At 35.7% G+C, this 20893-nt stretch overlaps 1 protein-coding gene across 3 annotated transcripts in view; it reads right to left on the bottom strand.

Annotated features, from left to right (window-relative positions):
• Window positions 1–20893, bottom strand: part of PKHD1L1 (PKHD1 like 1) — a 200319-nt gene that overhangs the window by 138234 nt on the left and 41192 nt on the right. For all 3 annotated transcript variants that reach the window (XM_070075409.2, XM_051843973.3, XM_070075410.2), the window contains exons 18-25: window positions 20073–20230; window positions 18357–18470; window positions 16789–16938; window positions 15409–15533; window positions 8571–8734; window positions 7369–7541; window positions 2511–2658; window positions 1198–1352 (exon numbers count right to left, since the gene is read on the bottom strand). In XM_070075409.2, the coding sequence (XP_069931510.2) occupies window positions 1198–1352; window positions 2511–2658; window positions 7369–7541; window positions 8571–8734; window positions 15409–15533; window positions 16789–16938; window positions 18357–18470; window positions 20073–20230 (1187 nt within the window). The remainder of the gene's footprint in view (window positions 1–1197; window positions 1353–2510; window positions 2659–7368; window positions 7542–8570; window positions 8735–15408; window positions 15534–16788; window positions 16939–18356; window positions 18471–20072; window positions 20231–20893) is intronic.

The following is a 20893-nucleotide window of genomic DNA, read 5'->3' as shown; positions in this document are numbered from 1 at the left end:
GCGGTGCACCGGCCGCAGCACACCAGCCGCGGTGGCCATTGGAGGGTGAACCAACGGCAAAGGAAGACCTTTCTCTCTGTCTCTCTCTCTCACTGTCCACTCTGCCTGTCAAAAAATAAATAAATAAAATAAAACAACCCTCTAGAGATTGCTTTTGTGTTACCATTTTGTACATCGATACAGTCTTGCATTCTACGTCTATATACTTGCTTTTTTGTTTCTTAGTTCCCTAGCTTTACCTCCCCTCCCTTCTCCCCACAGTGGTTTCATTAACCAAGTTCTGGTTTTTTTTTTTTTCCCACCTTCTGTCATGGACACCTTTCCAGGTGAATATATGTGGGTCCTCTTATAGTCGTATGTACTTATATAAAGTTATATTATTTAGCTATGGTAACTATTTTTGTACCTACATCATTTCACATTTGTATTATTGTTTCAGTAGGATTGAGTTATATGAGATTGCTGAATCTTATGCATCTATATCCATATATTACTAAGTTATCTTTCCAAAAGATTATACTAATTACATTCTCACCATCACTGCATAGGACAGACTGTTTCCGCACATGCTCATTCTCACTAGAAAGTATCATCTTTTTAGTGACAACCTGAGCCCCTAATCTCTTCTAGACTGCTCTCTTTCACAGACGGGAGTCTGACTCTCCTCACCAACTCTTTCCCACAGTCTATCTAAACAAATGTAACCAGGTGAGAGCTTAAGGTGTGACTCCCTCTTGAACTTGAAAAGTTCATCTTTAAAAGCACTAAGTATCCAAGGTGACAGAACGCAGTTCTGCCAGTAGACTTGCAAACAGTGAGGCTGATCCTCCTTGACCTTTTGGTAAACCACACCCGGATTTGGTTCTGATACTGGTCCTGCCTGTGCTCCTCCTGCCCATCAAGGGTCTCTAACATATATTTTCCTGGACTTTTTCCAGATGGGATAGAAACTAGAGTACTGACGGTTGTTCCATGAAAGGGAGTACCTGGTCAACCTAATGCATAACAGTCTTCAATTTACTTTTAGAAATTCTTATCATTGTGTATGTATAATTTTATATGTAAAAAAAATTCTTATCAGTGTATCATTGGCATTTCTAAAATATACACAGTCTCCAATTCTTTTTAGAATGAGGCAAGGTGCAAATAAGCAAACACCATATAGAAGAAAATAGAAGCCAAGCCAAACAAGCGAACCTGTAGAAGATTCTGCTTTCCACATGCGCTTTTCCACTTGATATTCCAGGAATATCCAGCACAGGTCCCCTCTCGGGTAACTGAGACTCGTCCCATTTCTTCCAGATGCTGGAGAGCAAACTGCAAATCTGCAGCTGACACAGCAGCAGGGAGGCCTGTACTCACAGAAGGATAGCAGAGAGCAGGAATCATACATTTCACAGACCAACTTCATCTTCAAAACATGTGAACGCCCACAGGAAAGTATATGGTCACTTGGAAATCGCGTGTCCTCCTCCAATGCAGTGAAAGTGAATTTTGTGTCTTACTGATACCATAGAGTTATATGAATATGTTTCGTGGAAACAAAATTATATGAGTGATGTTATCTCAAACTATGGCTTTCACTCAATAATTTTTAATATCAATTCACTTTATAGATAGCCTATGTCATAGATATAAAATAGAAACAAACTTTAGGAAATGAAGCCTGATACATCCAGTGAGATAGTGGAGAAAATATGAAAATGTCATTTGTCCTGGATAATTAGCTTTTATTACTGACATAATCTCAATGACATAAAATTATGTAGAGAAACACTCATAGAAAGAAGTGTACCAAAATATTATGATTATCGAGATCAGCATTGTGAACAGCACTTATAATTTTAAAAATTCTCAGAGTTATATTTTGAAAAGTAAAAATAAATACAAAAAGTTGTTTTAACAATACATTTTGTTAATCCAATTATTTTCAAAATTTTATTATCTCAACATGTGGTACTCATCAAATTTCAAGTGTTCAGTCCCTACATGTGATGCATGGCCACCACGTTGAATAATACAGGTTTCAATGATTCAATTAAAGTTATCTTTAAAAATAATACTCTAATTCCCAATTATTATATTTTAATATTATCATTATTATTTCTATCATAATAATGAATGTTATTCCAAAACTTACAAATATTATATAAGTATATAACTTATGAAAGTAATAATTTCAACTACCTTCAGGAAAAATGAGTGTTGAGTTTGTCATATATTTTTATAGACTTTTTCCTAATTTTTAAATATAAATAATCATTACTAATAATGTTGGTTTTAGTTGAATGAATTATTTTCTAATATATTAAAAAGAAAGTCTGAAACAAACACATTATGACTTATTAAATGGTCATAACATGGCATATATTAAAATATATTCACCTGTGTGACTAGACATTTGAATATAAAATATCTGTAAGTAATCATTCTCAAGTGAAATTACACTTAGCATTTTATACTACTGTACATATGTGTGTATAACAGTATTCTTGACATTTTTCATATACCTTTGAGAATTTGTCCATAAGCTTGAATGTCAAAGCTGCCACTTATAGGTGGAGATGCTTCTTGAATTCTTTGAATACGAATCTTTGACTCTCCTGGCCAATTATTTCCTCTGTAAACAGACTCATTCTCTGTCTCATTTGAGATTATCTAATTTACAAAATAGATATTGGTAAGATGATTAAACTTAAGAATGGATAAGATGATTTCTATTTCACCATGGTACAATCCTGTGATATGACATAAATGAACCTAATATATTCAGGATTCTTCAGAATATTAAGGAGAGTCACATAAATCAATACAAGCCATGCCCATAATGCTGCAACAATGGGGCCAAAGTCAACTCAGTCATCTGTGTAGCAATCAGCTGGAACCGCAGAAATACCTCATTAATTCAGAATGTACCCTCCATCACTCAAGGAGCAAATATTTATCAAGCAAGTATTCTATTCAAGGCACAGAGATAATCACTGTGGGGAATCAAAGAAGCATGAAACACAACCTCAGCTATCATAAAACTAAAGATTTTTTTGAGAAATAATAAATGGAGACCTGAAGCTGGACCAACAAGAAAAGGAAGCGTATGGTCAATCAAGTGATTGGCCTAGACTCCAGAAGGGCTTGTTTAATTTTAAGTGCCAATCAATTGACAGAAGTAATACACACTATAGAAATTTATACATGTAACTCCAACCCTGAAACTGGCTTTCTTCTGCTCTGGTCTCTCAAAGTTTTCTGTTAACCTCATAGAACTGAAAATGATAAACCCTCTAGCACACAGAATGGGAAAGCACAAGCGTCAAAAGATATATGCAAGGATGTTCATTGCAACTTTATTCATAATAGCTCCAAACTGGAAATAATACAAAAGTTCATCAGGAGAATGGATAAATCTTGGCATACTCAAACTGTAGCACACTTTATATAACAGAAAAGAACAAACTACAGCTACATGCAACAACATGAATCACACAATATTGAATAAAAGAAGCAAAATGAAAGAGTATATACTGCATGATTTCATTGTTACAAAGTTTAAAAACAGGCAAAGCTAATGACGGAAAAAAGTCAAAATAGTGGTTGTCTGAAGGAGAGAGATGAGCAATCAGTCTAATGTCAAAGAGGAGCCCTAGCTAAGGATTTGGGTTTTGGTGCCCTCTCTGGGACACTAATGATTTTCTTCATCTTGATCTGGGTTGTGAACACATAGTGTATTTACCTTGTAAAAATTCATTGAATTCAGAAAGTCTGCAGAATACAAGATCAACACACAAAAATCAATCACATCTCTATAACAAATTAAAACCATAAGACCATTTACAATTGCTTCAAACGAAAGGAAATACATATAAGCCCAACAAAACACATGTTGGAGCTGATCTAAAAACTACAAAATGCTGGTAAAAGTAATCAGAGAAGACCTAAATATATTGATAAAATAAAGTATAAGAAGAGATAAATAAATGGAGGGGCATCCTGTGTTTATGGATTGAAGACTCATATGATTAAAAAATGCTAATTACCTCCAAAACAATCTGTAGTTTTAATGTAATTATTATCAAAATTGCAGGAAGATATTTTGTAGGCTAAGCATATTTTACATTTTTAATGGAAAAACACAGAGCCTATTATAGCTAAAGCAATTTTGAAACAGAAAAAAGAGGACCCACTCTATGAAATATTAATTATGCTAACCATATGTATAGCTACAGTCAGCAGTACAATGTAGTACTGGTAGAAGGTCTGACATGTGAAGCAATGGAGCAGAATAGATAACCCAGAAATACATCCATACAAATATGCTCAACTGAATTTTTTACAAAGAGATAAAAAGGTAAATGAATAGAGGGAAGATAATCTTTTCAATTGCTTTAGCAATTGAAGCCATAGGAAAACATATAAACCTTGACCTCAAACCAAATCTTTTAAGAAATTAACTCAAGATAGATTATGACTTTAAATATATATAATTTACATATAATATATATAATATATTAAAATATATAAAATATATAATATATATAATTTAACAAAACTTTTTAGAAAAAATCCTTAGGACCTAGGGCTAAGCAAAGTGTGCTTTCACTTGGAACCAAAAGCACTATTTATAAAGCAAAAAAAATTTTGGTAAATTGGATTTCATAAAAATTAATATTTTCTCTGAAAAAGACCTTGTAAAGAAAAAGAAGCAAGCTACAGTCTGGAGACAATATTTAAAAGCCATATGTCTGACAAAAGACTTATGTTTATAATATGTAAAGGACTTTTAAAACTCAATAATGAGAAATAACCCAAATTAGAAAATGAGCAGAAGATATGAACACACATTTCAAAGAATATGTAGACAGTAAATATGTCTATTAAATGATGCTCAACATCATTAGCCATTAGGGAACATAAAGTCATAAAGCCAAAGTGTGCTACCACTATATACCCTATCAGAATGACTGAAAGAGAAAAATAGTGATAATACCAAGTGCTGGAAAATTGGTACAGAAATTCATTCATTCATACATTGTTGTAAGAATGTAAAATGGTACAGCATTATGGAAAGGAATATGGTAGTTTCTTAAAAAAATGATATCCATGCTTACCATAATGAACTTACAATTTCAGTTTTGTCATTTAATGCAAAGAAATGAAAATTTTTCCTTTTTACCAAAGTCTACATTGGTGAAGATTTATAGAAGCTTTATTCATGATAGCCCAAACCAGAGAACAACCCAAATGTCCTTCAGTTGGTAGGTGGTTTGCTGGCATACTCATACCATTATGTTTGTTGGTGTATCCATACCATTAAATACTATTCAGCAGTCGAAACGAATTAACTATTAATGTACATAATGATATGAATGAATATCAAAGGAATTATGCTGATAAAAAGTCTCAAAAGGTTACATGCAGATATAAATTTATATGGTTTGGATACATTTATATATATATACACACATATATATATACACATTGTTAAAATGTGTGTGTGTGTATATATATATATATATATACACATTGTTAAAATGACAAAACTACAGAGACAGAATAGATTAGCAACTGTCAGATGTGAAGCAGTAAGAGGGATGGAAGTAGAGAAAGTGGCTGCAGAAGCTATGACTGTAGAAGAGTAGCACAAGGGATATTGATGAAACTTGGTGGTCAGAGGAATCCACATATGAGATTAAATTGTATAAGAACTACACACACACACACACACACACACACACAATGAATGCTTGCAAAACTGGTAAAATCTGGGGTGATGTTGTGCCATAGCGAGTAAAGCTGTCATCTGCAATGCCGGCATCCCATATGAGCTCCAGTTCAAGTCTTGGCTGCTTCACTTCTGATCCACCTGCTTCCTAACGGCCTGGGAGTGCAGCAGATGATGGCACAAGTGTTTAGGCCCCTGCCGCCCATGTGGGAGACCCATATGAAGCTCCTGTCTCCTGGCTTCTACCTGATCCAGCTCCAGCCATCGTGTTCAACTGGGGAGTGAACCAGTGGATGAAGATATTACCCTTTCCCTCCCTCCCTCCCTCCCTCTCTCTGACACACACACACACACACACACACACACACACACATTCTCTCTATCTCTCCTCTCTCTATGTAACTCTGTAACTCTGACTTTCAAATAAATGAATAAATGTTTAAAAAACACTGGTAAAATCTGAGTAAGGTCAATAGATTGTATCAGTATCGACGTTCTGGGTATGAGTTCAAGAAGTTACCATTGAAGAAAAATGAATGAAGCATATGGGAATATTTGTATTATTTCTCACAACTGCAAATGAATTTATAATCATCTCAAGTTAAAGTTTTAAAACAACTCATTGGTCTATAAATTTAACAAATGTACATGAGAGGTTTCTGTGACTTGAATTTTTAAAAAAGGAACACAAAAATATGCCTTACATTTTTCAACTAATAATTGGATAAGTAATATAATGGGATAAAATTTCCAATTTAACCTTGGATAAATAACTAAAGCTAGAGGTTACAATTATCAATTATTAGTTTAATGAGAAATCTTGAAAAGTGTGAGACTCAGGACACCAAGTCCTGAGTTAGTTATCATATTTTGTAACAGAGCTAAGAGTAAATGACTGGAAAAAATTTACAAGATAGAAAGACCAGAACATTGGACCAGGAAGCGATAAAGGCAATTTTTAAAATACTTACAGGTTTTCACTGTTTCTAATCATAAAGTTATTTAGTTAGCAAAAAGTTCTTTGTGAAACTCTCATTACAATGGTGAGTTATTATTTAACCTTTAATCCAGAGCCTTTTATACTTGCTTTTGATTTATTACAGGAAATCATATCAACTGTATATTTTCATGAAAAATTAACTTTTAAAATTATCACATTTATACCATATAGATAATAAGAAGTATAAAAACTGTCCATATTATTTTGAAATTATACAAGATCATCTCTTTCCTCCTTATAAAAATTTTGATAAAAGAAAAATTTAATGGTATTTACATTAGAAACTATTTAAAAACATAATGCAGAATCTCATCTTTTAATCATCTCTGCTCAAGTACCTTTTTTGGAAGAGTCAGAAACTTGTAGGTCAACAGAAAAAGTCTCTTCCATCTGACTCCCTTTGCTTCTTGGAAGTGTTTCCCCTATCTTTTCTCCCATAGGTCTGTTTTCTGAAGAACTTTCTAAAACTTTAAATCAATTTCCAAGTTTGACAAGTTTCTAAAACTCCATTTATCCTTAAAATAATTTCTTATTTAATAAAAGAGAATCTATATGTCAGTCACTTTTTAAAAAAATAAAAAGAAACCTTGCTACATAAAAATAATGCTCAATAACTTGAAAATAGTAACTTGCAAGGTTCTAGGCTTACCTGCCCAAAGCTCACAGCCATCAAGGGTATATCATAACTACAATTATATGAAGTCATGGTAACAGAATATTGACTTGTCATAGTTGATCCATTCACTTTGATTTGATTCACCTGGAAGTGCTTGAAAAATATGCCTTTATTTGCTAATGCTGGAAGTCTTCTTTTTGGCATTTCTAAAGAATATAAATACACACAGTAAATTAGAGACAAAAATGCAGTTTTCTGTCGCTTAAGTTTCTTTTGACATATGAGCCTCTTTAGGTAAAATCAAATGTTTAAAAGTCACCAATCTAGGCTTCTGTGGGCCAGTCAGCTTTGCTCTGAACTAGGTTCCCTGAAAGTGATGCTCACTAGGATATCTACGTCACAAGGGCAGGATGAGTTGCCTTGCTTACTTCTCAGTTCCTAGTACTTGACATGGTACTTGCCACATAGTAGATGTCAAGTGAATATTATTTAATACAGTACAGCATTTATCCTGCATCATTCATCTTATACAAGTGTTCCACCAATCCTAATGTAGGTCTAGTGACTCTAGACTCAAAAGGAGCAACACGAAGTAGTTACATTCCATTTGTTGAATCTTCACCTTGCACTTGAAAACAGTTCCAAAGGCAATGATTCCAACATCCCTTTCAAAATTGAGAAAAGACAATTCTTATGATGGATTTTTAAAGTGAAATTGACTTTTTAAAACACTATAGAGCTTAATTTTTATTATTTTATTATTATATATATATATAGATGAGTCTGTTAACATAACTAGAAAAACAATGCTAAGACTGCCAAACATTAAGTCTTCACTTACACCATTATTAATTATCACCCCTACATCCAATATTCCTCGAAAGATGTCAATGTCAGTACTTGCATTTTAGGAGTGGAATTCCCTCTTAATGGTTTGTTTCTCAAAGATACAATGAGGTAGAATGTTTGCTGCAGTTTATTTACCCATAAACAAAATCCAGAACTATAAACCTAATTCTTGCTAGAGAAAGCTTATACTTGAGGATGCATTATCCTTATAATAATCACCTGGCCCTGTTCTTCAAAAAATAAAGCAAAATGGTAATATTGCTGGAGGTAAAACAATGACTCATTAGTATTTAGATATTAATTTTTCTATCTATACTACAGAATATAAAAGGCTTTATTATAAAATAAAATTAGAAAATTATAGTAGATAGCAAATGACAACATACCATCTGACGTCGAGATTGTAGCTGTCTGTCCAATATATACTATATCCACAAAGAAGGAATGTGATTCTGATGCTTTCTGTAAATGAATTCTTTGAAGAGCAAAATTTGTCCCAGTGTATTTGGCTTGTATGAGATCTAGAAGGTCTATGCAAGTATAGGTCCAGCTGAAATATGGTTGATTAATTTAGAATTATACCAGTTATTTAGTTTCATGTAAACAAATATACTATAAAAAGATTGACATTTTAGAAGGAAGTTATTTTTTCCCCACAACCTTAACAAGGTACAGCAGAAAGAAACTTACATTAGCAGTAACGGATTTATTGTTGCCTAGAAACGTGGATGTTATTTTATTTGGAGCATTGGTAGCAGCTTTAGGAATGTAAATAACATTCTGTAACAGGTAAGGAAACTAAGGAGCATGCAACTGGGTGTAGAGCACATTATCAAAAACAAGACACCACCACAGAGTCCACTATTATAGTAAAAATGTTAAGGGATAGGATAGTTTATTCTGTTCAGTGCTAAAAAGCAAAACTGGAACTTAGGGCCAGCATTGTGGCAGTGCAGACTATGCATCCCATATGAGCATTGGTTTGAATCCAGGCTGTTCCATTTCCAACCCAACTTCCTGCTAATATGCCTGGGAACTCAGTGGAAGATGGCCCTAGTCCGTGGGCCCCTGCCACCCACTTTGGAGACGTAGACGCAGTCCCAGGCTTCTGGGTTCTGCCTGGTCCTGCCCTGGCTGATGTGGCCATTTGGTGGAGTGAATCTGCAGATAGAAGCAATCTCTCTCGCTCCCTCTCCCTCTCTCTCTGTAACTGTGCCTTTCAAGTAAAAAAGTAAATCTTGAAAACAAAACAAAACAAAACAAAATGCTGGAACTTAATATTACTTTAGAAGAGCTCGCCAGAGTAGCGCCATCCATTATTCTAAGAGTCAAAAAGATGCTGTTATTTATAGATATAGATGGTTGCAAAATACCTTGATTCAGATTTATCAATAAACATTAACTATATTGAAATCCCATAAATTATAACTAAGCATTTTGGCTAAGACAGCTTGTAACAAACAGATAAATATTGCCATTTGACTAATTAAACATAGGTTAATAACATTCAGCTACCACTAATACATCAGCTACCACTATAGTTACTTACTAACTGACCAGTCTGTTTTGAATCCCTTCTATGTTCATTTTCCATGTGCTTTTATAAACTGATCATGAAATCCACTTTGCAGCCAAGTTTAACGTACACATGCCACTCACAGAAAATTGTATGCAAAATCCACTAAGGAGGCCAGCGCCGCAGCTCAATAGGCTAATCCTCCGCCTAGCGGCACTGGCACACCAGGTTCTAGCCCTGGTCGGGGCGCCAGATTCTGTCCCAGTTGCCCCTCTTCCAGTGCAGCTCTCTGTTGTGGCCCGGGAGTGCAGTGGAGGATGGCCCAGGTGCTTGGGCCCTGCACCGGCATGGGAGACCAGGAGAAGCACCTGGCTCCTGGCTTCAGATCAGTGCAGTGCGCCGGCCGCAGTGTACTGGCAGCAGCTGCCACTGGGGGGTGAACCAATGGAAAAAGGAAGACCTTTCTCTCTGTCTCTCTCTCTCATTGTCAACTCTGCCTGTCAAAAAAAAAAAAAAAAAAAAAAAAAAATCCACTAAGGATGAGTGCTCTTTAAACTAAAAAAAATGTGCTCAAGGACTCTCAAAGAATTCTGCAACTAACTGAATAATTATGAAGCTTTAGAAACTATTACATAGAAAATCTTTCATATTGAACAGGACCCTTTATAAGAGAAAGGGAAATTACAAATGATACTTAAATTTAAGTCAATTGTATGTTGTGCCTTTTAGCTAAATAATTCCATTTTTGAAAAGAAAATCAGCCTACATTTTGGATTTTGAAATATGACTTATGACTACCAATATTGTTTCTGAAAGGTTATAGAACAATTCTTGGAGAAAAATTGCATTTTTAGCACTATGCTGTATTGGAAAAAAAACTAACATGAAAATATCTATTTGATCTAGGTAGACTGGCCTACATAAAAGCAGATATAGGACATTCTGATCTAGAAAGAATTGACTTTCCTTGGGCTGATAAAATTTTAATGACTAAACTTCCTTCTTCTTAAAAATCATAATATTTTTGTTTAAAGGTCTTATAAAATTTAGGGAAAAGAAAGCCTATCTGTTTCATTAAATGTAGTGCACCTTCAAACTGCTGAAAACAGAGTAATGGTTAAAAGAAGAGGCCCATCTTTTTGATATGATAACTAATGGTCTGATTAACATGGAAGAATGACCTCTACAAAACATTCCAAAATGCTTTCGCACTAGAGGAGTGAAATGTATAAAGATGGTCAATGTCAAGTCTAATCTGTGATTCCACTCTTCAATTTGAGCATTCAGAGAACTAGTGTAGCACAAGTAACTTTGAATGTCCCTTTAGAAGGATTTCTGCTTCACAGTGATCCCTTATGGATTACCTATGATTTGAAATGGAACTGCAGGGGGCCTGTGCTATGGCATAGGGGGTAACGCTGCCGCCTGCGGTGCTGGCATCCATATGGGCACCAAGTCCTGGCTGCTCCACTTCTGATCCAGCTCTCTGCCGTGGCCTGGGAAACCAGTAGAAGATGGCTCATGTCCTTGGGCCCCTGCACCTATGGTGGGAGACTAGGAGGAAACTCCTGGCTCCTGGCTTCAGATTGGCACAGCTATGGCTGTTGCAGCCAATTGGGGAATGTACCATCGGATGGAGGACCTCTCTCTCTCTGCCTCTCCTCTCTCTGTTTAACTCTGACTTTCAAATAAAGAAGAAGAAGAAGAAAAAAAAAAGAAATGGAACTGCAGAATTGTCTCCACTTAACTCATTCATTCATAAATTTGGTCCCAATTTATAATTTGGATTAAGATATGTAGTGGCCTCAAATACAAATATTTCTATAGTGGTGAAAGAATTGATACTTCTTTCAATACGAATCTCTCCCTCTCCCTCTCCCTGTCTCTCCACCACCACCACCCCGAGCCTGCTCAGCCTCTATCACTATAAATTTTTATTTTCTGTGGAAACCAGTGGTGGAATTTATGTGCCTTAAAAAAATATCTATTTATTTGTAAGGCAGAGTTACACAGAGAGAAGGAGTGATCTTCCATCCATTCATTCTCTCCCCCCATAACTGCAATAGACAAGAGCTGGGATAAGCCAAAGCAAGGAGCCTGGAATTCCATACAGGTTTCCCATGTGGGTGGCAGGGCTTAAGCTCTGGGCCATTTTCCACTGCTTTCCTAGGTGCATCAGCAGGGAACTGGATCAGAAGTAGAGCAACCAGAACTTGAACTGGTGCTCATATGGGATGTCAGTGTCACAGGCAGTGGCTTAACGTGCTGTACCACAACATGGCCCCAGTATGCACTTTGAAAATACCCAAAGGTCACACACAGGAGCCATAAGCTGTTTATTCAAATGCCATTGAGTAGCTGTCAAGAAAAAGACATTTCTTAAACATTTGTTCAAAAAGGTGTACTTTCTTGTTAGGGGCAACGGATTTGGCTGTTGCCTCTAATTTTTCATGAAACAACGTGACTCCGGAGTTTCCTGCATCCTTCTCAGAAAACAGCCTCCCACAGTTCTGGACAAACCTTGGCCAAAGCACAGAGTTCAGGCACTCTTTTCTCATTCTTCTTGGAAACCCACCTCAAGTGTTACCAAACATCTATATCCAATGAATATTCTTTGTGTAACAAGAATTTTCCTTTATTTACAACCTATGAAACCACATTCAGGACTTGTTCCAGAGGCATGATATAAATTATCTTTCTTATGCTTATTTCAATAATCTAAGGAATACCAGTGGTAGAATTTTTGTTTCTTGAAAAATTTTTGAAAGGCTTAATGTCATTACTATAGACTTTCTCTTTGATGAATATCTTTGAGTGTCTACATTTTAACTTTGGATTCCTTCCTCTTGGCTAAAGAGATTCTCACACCTGGATTTAAAGTTGGTCTGTGGCTGCCCTCAATTTATCCAGTGAGCAAAATATGTGAGGGGCAATAGGTCCACAAGTTCCTGATAAGACACCAGAGATGCACAACAAATATGATGCTTGAATCTGAAAATGAGACTATCACTTCTCTTCTTACCTTAAAACAAAGTCAGTGCACTTCCAAGCAAGGAAAGTTGTAAGTTGGCAAAATTCCTTTAAAGTTTCAAATTTTAAAAAAGGGTGGGGCATGACTGAGGCTGTATCTAATGTCACCTGTTTCCAGTCCTGGTGGGCCCAACAGGCTCTGACATGCTCCCCTCCACCTGTCTGGTCTCATCTCTTGTCACTCCTCCTGCCACTGCCCAGTGAGCTTACTTTGTTTCCTCCTGAGGGAGTCCAGGGATCTAACTCTACTGGAGCACCCCCAGGCCCCCATCCTGGCTATCTCACATTTCATCCCTTTGCTCATCCCCAAGGAGATGCATCCAAAATTAGTTTAAAGCTCTTTAGCACATAAGGTTCCTTTCCAGTCCAACTTGTTCAATGAATTTGAGAGGAATAAATTAGAAGATGGCTACCAAATTTTTGAAACTGAGAATGAGGTAGAAAATGGGATGCGGGCCAGCACCGTGGCTCACTTGGTTAATCCTCCACCTGCAGCACCGGCATCCCATATGGGAGCCAGTTCTGGCTCCAGTTGTTCCTATTCCAGTCCAGCTCTCTGCTCTGGCCCAGGAGGGCAGTGGAGGATGGCCCAAGTGCTTGGGCCCTGCACCCCATGGGAGACCAGGAGAAGCACCTGGCTCCTGCCTTCGGATCAGCGCAGTGCTGGCCGTAGTGGCCATTTGGGGAGTGAACCACTGGAAGGAAGACCTTTCCCTCTGTCTCTCTCTCTCTCTCTCACTGTCTATAACTCTACCTGTCAAAAAAAAAAAAAAAAAAAAAAAAGAAATGCCTTCTTTCAGCCATGTCTAAATATCATGACAGAACTGATTTAAAAAAATAAAAAAAAAAAAAAAGAAAATGGGATGCTTAAAGTTGCAAAGCTGGACAGCAGCTTCTTCACCCAAAAACAAATTTCTCCATCAAGATTGTGCTTTATTTACATCTAATTATTCTACTCTCCATTATTATCTTAATTTTTTTGCTTGTCTTTTTTCTTATGGTTGCTATTTGTTCTATTTCCAGTTTTAAGTCATTTTCTCTCCTCCTCTGTCTGGGTGACAAGAGGCAGGGCTGCTTCTGCCTCACACATTCCATGGATGGCACTTTTGAATCATCAGTCTCATCTCCAGGATGAGACTAGGATAGCATTCTTCATGTATTATAAAATGACAGCACTTAAATGACATATATTAAAGTATGATACAAAATTATATAAGCATACAAAATTATATATACCAAATATATATTTTATATTATATATTTACATATACAAAATTATAAAATGATAGCACTTAAATGACATAAAGTATGAGCTCTGACAGAAAAAAGAAATATACTAGAAATCTTTTCAATATAAAAAATCATAATATGTTACTTTTATGACTCAAACTTTACTTGAAAGAAAAATGCTTATAAAATAGTGGAAAGGAAATACTGTATATCTTTATCAGAGTGTTGGTTACATGACTGAATATATTTCTTAAAATTCACTGAATTGGCCGGCGCCGTGGCTCAATAGGCTAATCCTCTACCTTGCGGCGCCGGCACACCGGGTTCTAGTCCCGGTCGGGGCGCCGGATTCTGTCCCGGTTGCCCCTCTTCCAGGCCAGCTCTCTGCTATGGCCAGGGAGTGCAGTGGAGGATGGCCCAGGTGCTTGGGCCCTGCACCCCATGGGAGACCAGGAAAAGCACCTGGATCCTGGCTCCTGCCATCGGATCAGCGCGGTGCGCCGGCTGCAGCGGCGGCCATTGGAGGGTGAACCAACGGCAAAAGGAAGACCTTTCTCTCTCTGTCTCTCTCTCTCACTGTCCACTCTGCCTGTCAAAAATTAAAAAAAAAAAAAAAAAAAAATTCACTGAATTGTGCACTTAGAAAGCAAGTGTTTTACTTTATGTGTATGGCTAAAATTTACAGGAATACTTTGTAAAACAGAAAAGTATATGTAGGTGTTTTCATTATTACTTATAAATAAAATTCTTGCATGTATTGCATATAGAAATGTAAAGTTAGGATTGTTATATATTTCAGAAAATATAACAAGAAAAAAACAAAACATAATTATATAAGATTAAATTGTGCTTGAGAATATAGCTACTGTGGTTATTAAATAACTTTCTTTAAACTAATTTATTTTCTGACTTTAAATTTCTTCATTTGCATATCTGTGTCTAACTTTTGGCAAAGCAAGTATTTCAAAATATATTTTCTTCTTCTGTTCTGATATATTTATCAAAATATTTTATTTCTCTACTAACATATGACAAGAATCTGTTTTCAGTGATAGAAATCTAATGACAATATTTTAATAAATCTCTTTCTGCCCTCCTTCTGTAACTAGGAAGATTGTTAGATTTAAAAAATATATATAATTTCAATGCTAAAGTTAAACATTGTTTTTAATTTTAAATGGTCATGGGTGATGATATTTGACAAATTTTTGCTTTCATAATCTATAGATTTCTTTTTGTTACAAGCATTTCTGTCAGGAAACATCTATAGAGACCAGGAAAATCACAGTCCAATCCATGGTATACATGCCCTCCACCCCAAAATCGAAAACAAAACACATAATAAATAAAGTCTAAGAAAAGAGTGTGTTTTAGCTTCAAGGTTTACATACTGTACTTATACCACACGTATATATAACTTAAACTTTCAAATTCAAAGTGTAACTTACGTGTTTCCATAAGCAAATTTATATGGGAACTGTGTATCAGTGCTTCTAGTAATCCTGCCATTGTCTTGGAATTGGAATTTGAGGCCAATAAAATTTGCCAGAAATCCTTTGTATGCAAAACATAACTATAAGAAATGAAAAAAAAAATCAGTGGCAATATCTTACCATTAAATTCCTTTGAAGCAACTCAAATTAGTTCAAAACAACCCAATAACTATTTATTGAGCATTTTGAATATAAAGCATACCAGAACACAGAAAAGGGAATGGTTAATTTCAGTTAGTTACAAAACAACTGGGGTAGAATTTATAGAGGAGAAAGTGGAATTAAAGTTGCTTTACAACTAATGATTAATCCTTTGTTGTTTTCTTAGACATAGTTTTCTTAAAAAAAATTAATAGAGATGGGCATTTAGTCTAGTGGGTAGGATGCCCATGTCCCATATCAGAGTGCCTGGGTTTGATAACGAGTTCTGATTCCTGACACCACGTCTTACTAACACAAACTCTGGGAAGCAGCAAGTGATGACTTAAGTAGTTGGGTCCCTGCTACCATGTGAGAAAACTGAATGGAGTTTCTCTCTCACTCTCTCTCTCTCTCTCTCTCTCTCTCTAAGTATGTGTGTGTGTGTATCTGTCTCTCTGCCTTTCAAATAAAATAAATAAGTTTTTAAATGGAAACAAGTCATTTCCTACTGAAATATGCATGTACAAACTGTAAGTAAACTGTGCAGTTGACTTAAAAGGCTATTGTGTGGAAGGAGACGAAAAGTAAACATTCCGGCAGATTAACTGGGATGTGAATGCAGCTGAGTACTTAGAGATGAATATTACCACAAAATAGCAATTAAATACAAATGTTAATGGTCTTTAAGCTTGCCAAATATTTTGAGAACTTTGGACTTGAGAACAAGTGCCACAATTTGAGAATCCGAAGCAAACAAACAACAAGGATGCATCTATGATGCCAGTCTTAAATCATCGTACGAAAACTGCCATTTGCTCTGGTCATGATTTGTTTTTTTTACTTTCCCCTGACTGGACACCCAATATCATCCACGGTGGTTATAGCCATTTTTGTTTCTTCCAAACTAATGTAGAAAACTGGACGAGGTTTCACATTTCTAATTGTTTTGTTATTTGAACTTGGATTAAGTAGTTTCTTCTGGGATTATGAGACAGAGCAGAATACAAGACACATGACACATAGGCTGCGAATCACCAGAAGGGGACAGCACAGCACCCAGAACGTGAACTGCGTGCCTGTCCAACATGAAATGCTTTCACACGGCAAGCATGTCTCCTTGTCTTCGAATTTCATGAAATTTTATTACCAAGGTATTTTCCAGATTCAATTAGCATATCATTTTGTTGCGCTTACCTGATTATAAGGAAATAATGAAAGGTCTCCATATGGTATTCTGTTTGGCTTAACATCTGCTGAGTCAAAAAGCACAGCTGGGTTTTTCAGGGAGTAACGACCACAGTAAGCGTCAGTCTCAGCTGTCTTCTGCCCTCTATTAATCTGTTCCTACAGAAACAATAACACTGCCAGTGAAAACGGGATTTATTGTCTTGCTTTTCCCTACACATCTCCATCCAAGTTGTTCAAGCTCCAATTCAGACCCCATTGTTTCAGAAACTACTTGAACTTGAACTTGAAATGTTCCCTGAAATTCTAAAGCTTCATTTGGATTCATAACCATACAATCCCTTGTGCATATATTTGACTATTTCCTAAGTCCCATCTTTTTCCTTCTTTTATGAGCTCTTTGTGGGCATTTTTCATTGCTTCCATGAATGTTTATTCAGTGTTTACTGTATGCCAGGCTTTTGTTTGTTTTTGGTTTAATCTTCAGGATTAAGGCAGTGAAGAATATTTTCCCCTTTCACTAAAGGCTACCAGTCTGGGATAAAGATGCAGTACTTATAATACTAAAGTTGATGAGTTAATCACATACAAGCAAAAAGAAATGGGAGAAATGAGTTCAGTATTTCAAGATAAATAAGAGTTCAAAGAGAAAAGCTGTAAAAGCATTGTTCAAATGGGAAAAAAGGGCCTGGTGTCTGCAGAGACAGGATAGAATCTGAGAAAAAAAGCAGAGGTGTGGGAGATGTTGGGGTTGGGAAATGCAAAGAGTTTGAAGGCACATGGAATATGTGCTGGGGTGGTAAGGGGAGATGGAGGAAAGGAGTCGAATGCCAACCACATTTCCTTGTGGTTGTTGGCACCACACTCAGAACGGGAGCATCCGAGTACGCGAATAGTCATTAAGTTGAAAAGATTACCCACTGGAGGGAAAGATTTTCCTCTTTTCCCACAAATAAATCTGCTCATGTAAAGTGTAATGGGATCCAATTTTAAGGATTCCCATTTATTTCTAGAATATTGACCTGAATTAAATAACTCAACTATGCGTCTCATGTTCTTACGGTATTCCCTTGGAAATGGTGACTGTCTGGCTCCCTCAAGTCCTCAAAATAAAAATTGGGAAATTATGTTTCCTTTACTGTATATCAAAGGAAAATCATTACATTTCATGAAGAAAGAATGACTAGGCATTGTACCAACTGACCAGAAAGGGATTTCAAAAAAGCAAGGGAAGCAATTTACTAAGAAATGCGCATTACAGATTGTATTCTCTGAAGTCAGTGAGGAAAAAGGCTATACTTGGCCACCAGATAAAGAAAACAAACAAAAATTCTATACATCTTATATTTACTTGCCTTACCTACTTTCTATGAGGAAGAAAACTCACATGTTGTGATAAACTGCTTTCATCAACCATTTTATAATAGGACAAGATGTTAAAACGGGCTTTATTGATAAATGTACAACAAAATAATTGTTTGCAATTTTATGTTAAAAGAATGCTGGTTCAAAACCTAGTCCTAAAATTCTAAACATTCGTATTTGACCAGTTTCACAGTTTATTATGCACTCCATACCAGGTTAAAATCAGTTTCATAGTCTCTGAAGTATTTCACAGCAAATCCTTCTTCAAAATTTGCAATTTGTGGTGGACACTTAGCGCTAACCATTTCTTCCACTGCTACCTGAAACTAAATTAACAATACAAAGTTTAGCAATTTCTTTTTAACAGAAAGAACATCAGTTACTTTTTACTAATTATAATGATTAGGTATAATGGGATATTTTCATATTTTAGCCATAATTATGAGATCACCTCCTAAATCATTTTAATTTAACATAGGATAATTTTAGTGTCCAGTGACTTTCTAAAAGTTTTATTTTACAATAATTACATCCAATTAGCTAATATTAACTTATTTAAAATATCATTAAAAGGTAGACATATTTGTTTGGTAAAGGGAGCAAAAAAAGTCCCATTAATTAGGTACATTCCCTTTCCATATTCAGAGATATATCTCCCACTGCAACCAATGATTTCAACACTGTCAGCTCAGTCCATGGGGCCTCCTCTGGAAATCAAAATCCACAGATGCTCATTTCCTAAATACTTTAAATCACTGCTAGATTACCAATGTTTCCTAATACAATATACTGTATGATTGATGCAGTAATCACAAGAGAAAATAAGTCTATACAGGTTGAGTACAGGTAGAATTTTTTTTCCTCAAATATTTTCATTCTACAGTTGGAACTTTAAGATAAAAAAGGTTAACTGTACTGTCTGTATTTGCTGTATGAGAATGTTGGGATTATGTAATTAGAGGCAGCATTTAAGTATTTTACCTTTTTGTCAACTTCACAGTTCTTTGTGAGAGTAAATTGAAATAAAGCATATAAACCCAAAAAATAGTTCTCACAACTAACTTAAAATTAACTGGAGAAAGTATAGACTCCACTGATTTCTACTTTTCAATAAAGATTTCTTTGTTTATGATTATTCAAAAATAAAAGAAATTCTGGAATATACAGGAATTGATACATTCATGAGTCTGCAACAATTTTTTATCTATGTGTCTGGCAAAAGACAAGAGTAAATTGAAGTTTAGAATTATGAACAATGTATAAATTTTATTCATCAAATGAATATTAACTTAAAATACCTTGTACAGGTTGTTGTCTAAACTCAGTAATTCATAAGCATATATCAACAGCTCCCTCATAAATCCTGTTGGCACAGATATAAGAACTTCCCTTTCCTTTTCTCTATCATTGTAACACTTCTTTCCTTCTGTCCTCACTATGGGGTGGCTCCAATCCACCATGCCAAATAGGAGACTACATTAGTACTCTTTAAAGTGTTTTTTATGAAGATTGACACTTAAATGACTTTATATTTAATAAAATAACAATATATTTAAACTAACCAATAATTTATATTTGAGCTTGCACTGTACTATATCTGTCAAGAAAGTTCTCACTTTCACATGATGTCAAATTGAATTTCGAATGAAGAACAATGCTAGGGTAGATAGAAGGACACCAAGCCTCTTTGTGGAAGCAGAGCAAGGCACTGTCTTTGAGATGTCTTGTCTGGAAAAGGGGGTGGTAGATTGTCTCAGAGTCCCCTTTCTGAAAAAAATGTCCATGCTGATACTGAGGCAAGTCCGTCATATTCTAAATGATTTTTAGTGATTTTTGTAGTATCTCCTTCCCATCTGTCTACAAATACCCAGTCAATGCTGTGAGAAGATGCAGGGAAAATGCATGGTAGGAACATTCCTAAAACATACATCATGTGCTGATGGCCAGGGGGTAAGAGGCTTAGAAGCAATCCCATCCCAATTCAATGTGAATGTCTCCATACTGGGTTTTCCTTTGATCTGTTCTGTGATATACAAAGTGACGTTATTCCCTTCTAGGACTTCATAATCAAGTAGCTCAAAGTCTCCTGCAATGAAGTATCAAACAGAATTTTAAAAAGTTAATTAATAAAATATCAATATACTTGGTTACTCAAATATAACCAGAGTGGCTCTATTTGAAGCCCCATTATTACAAAAGAAGAATGAATGCAGATGATGGAGATCCTTAAATCTGAGCAAATTTAACCATAGCAAAACTAGCAAATCAGTTAAATGCTATTCATTGAAGGTTCTGCTTCTATAGCTTAAAAGGAGATAGAAGGAAGGTTGCATTAAGACTATGAGGTGAAGTTCAATGAGCAGCTGGATATTGCAAAAGACTCTTTAGTCTTGTGTTGGCACCATTATTTTAATACAAAGGGCAAGGCTAGAATATTGCCATTTTCTTTAAAAGTAAATAGTGCATAAACTGAATTCCAGGAAAACTACAGGCATGTGAGGCTTTTTTATCCAATCTCACTTTAAGAGAAACACAGGCTTGTCCTCAGACATCTCTTCTCTTTGGAAGGGTGTTTTACCTATGGAATGCCATTTACCTTTTTCAGGTAGAGTCTTATTATTTGGGTAAATGAGTATGGTTATGATTTTGGTCACTGCTGAAGCTTTAAAATTTCTTTCTTATCTATAAGTGGATCAAAAAGGATACACATATTGATATTTATATAATAATTAGACACTCTAATTTGGTG

Source organism: Oryctolagus cuniculus, chromosome 6, assembly GCF_051225735.1.
Source record: "Oryctolagus cuniculus isolate XC-2025 breed Fujian yellow rabbit chromosome 6, ASM5122573v1, whole genome shotgun sequence".
In the NCBI taxonomy this organism is placed as follows: domain Eukaryota; kingdom Metazoa; phylum Chordata; class Mammalia; order Lagomorpha; family Leporidae; genus Oryctolagus; species Oryctolagus cuniculus.
This window is presented reverse-complemented; position numbering and strand designations above follow the sequence as displayed.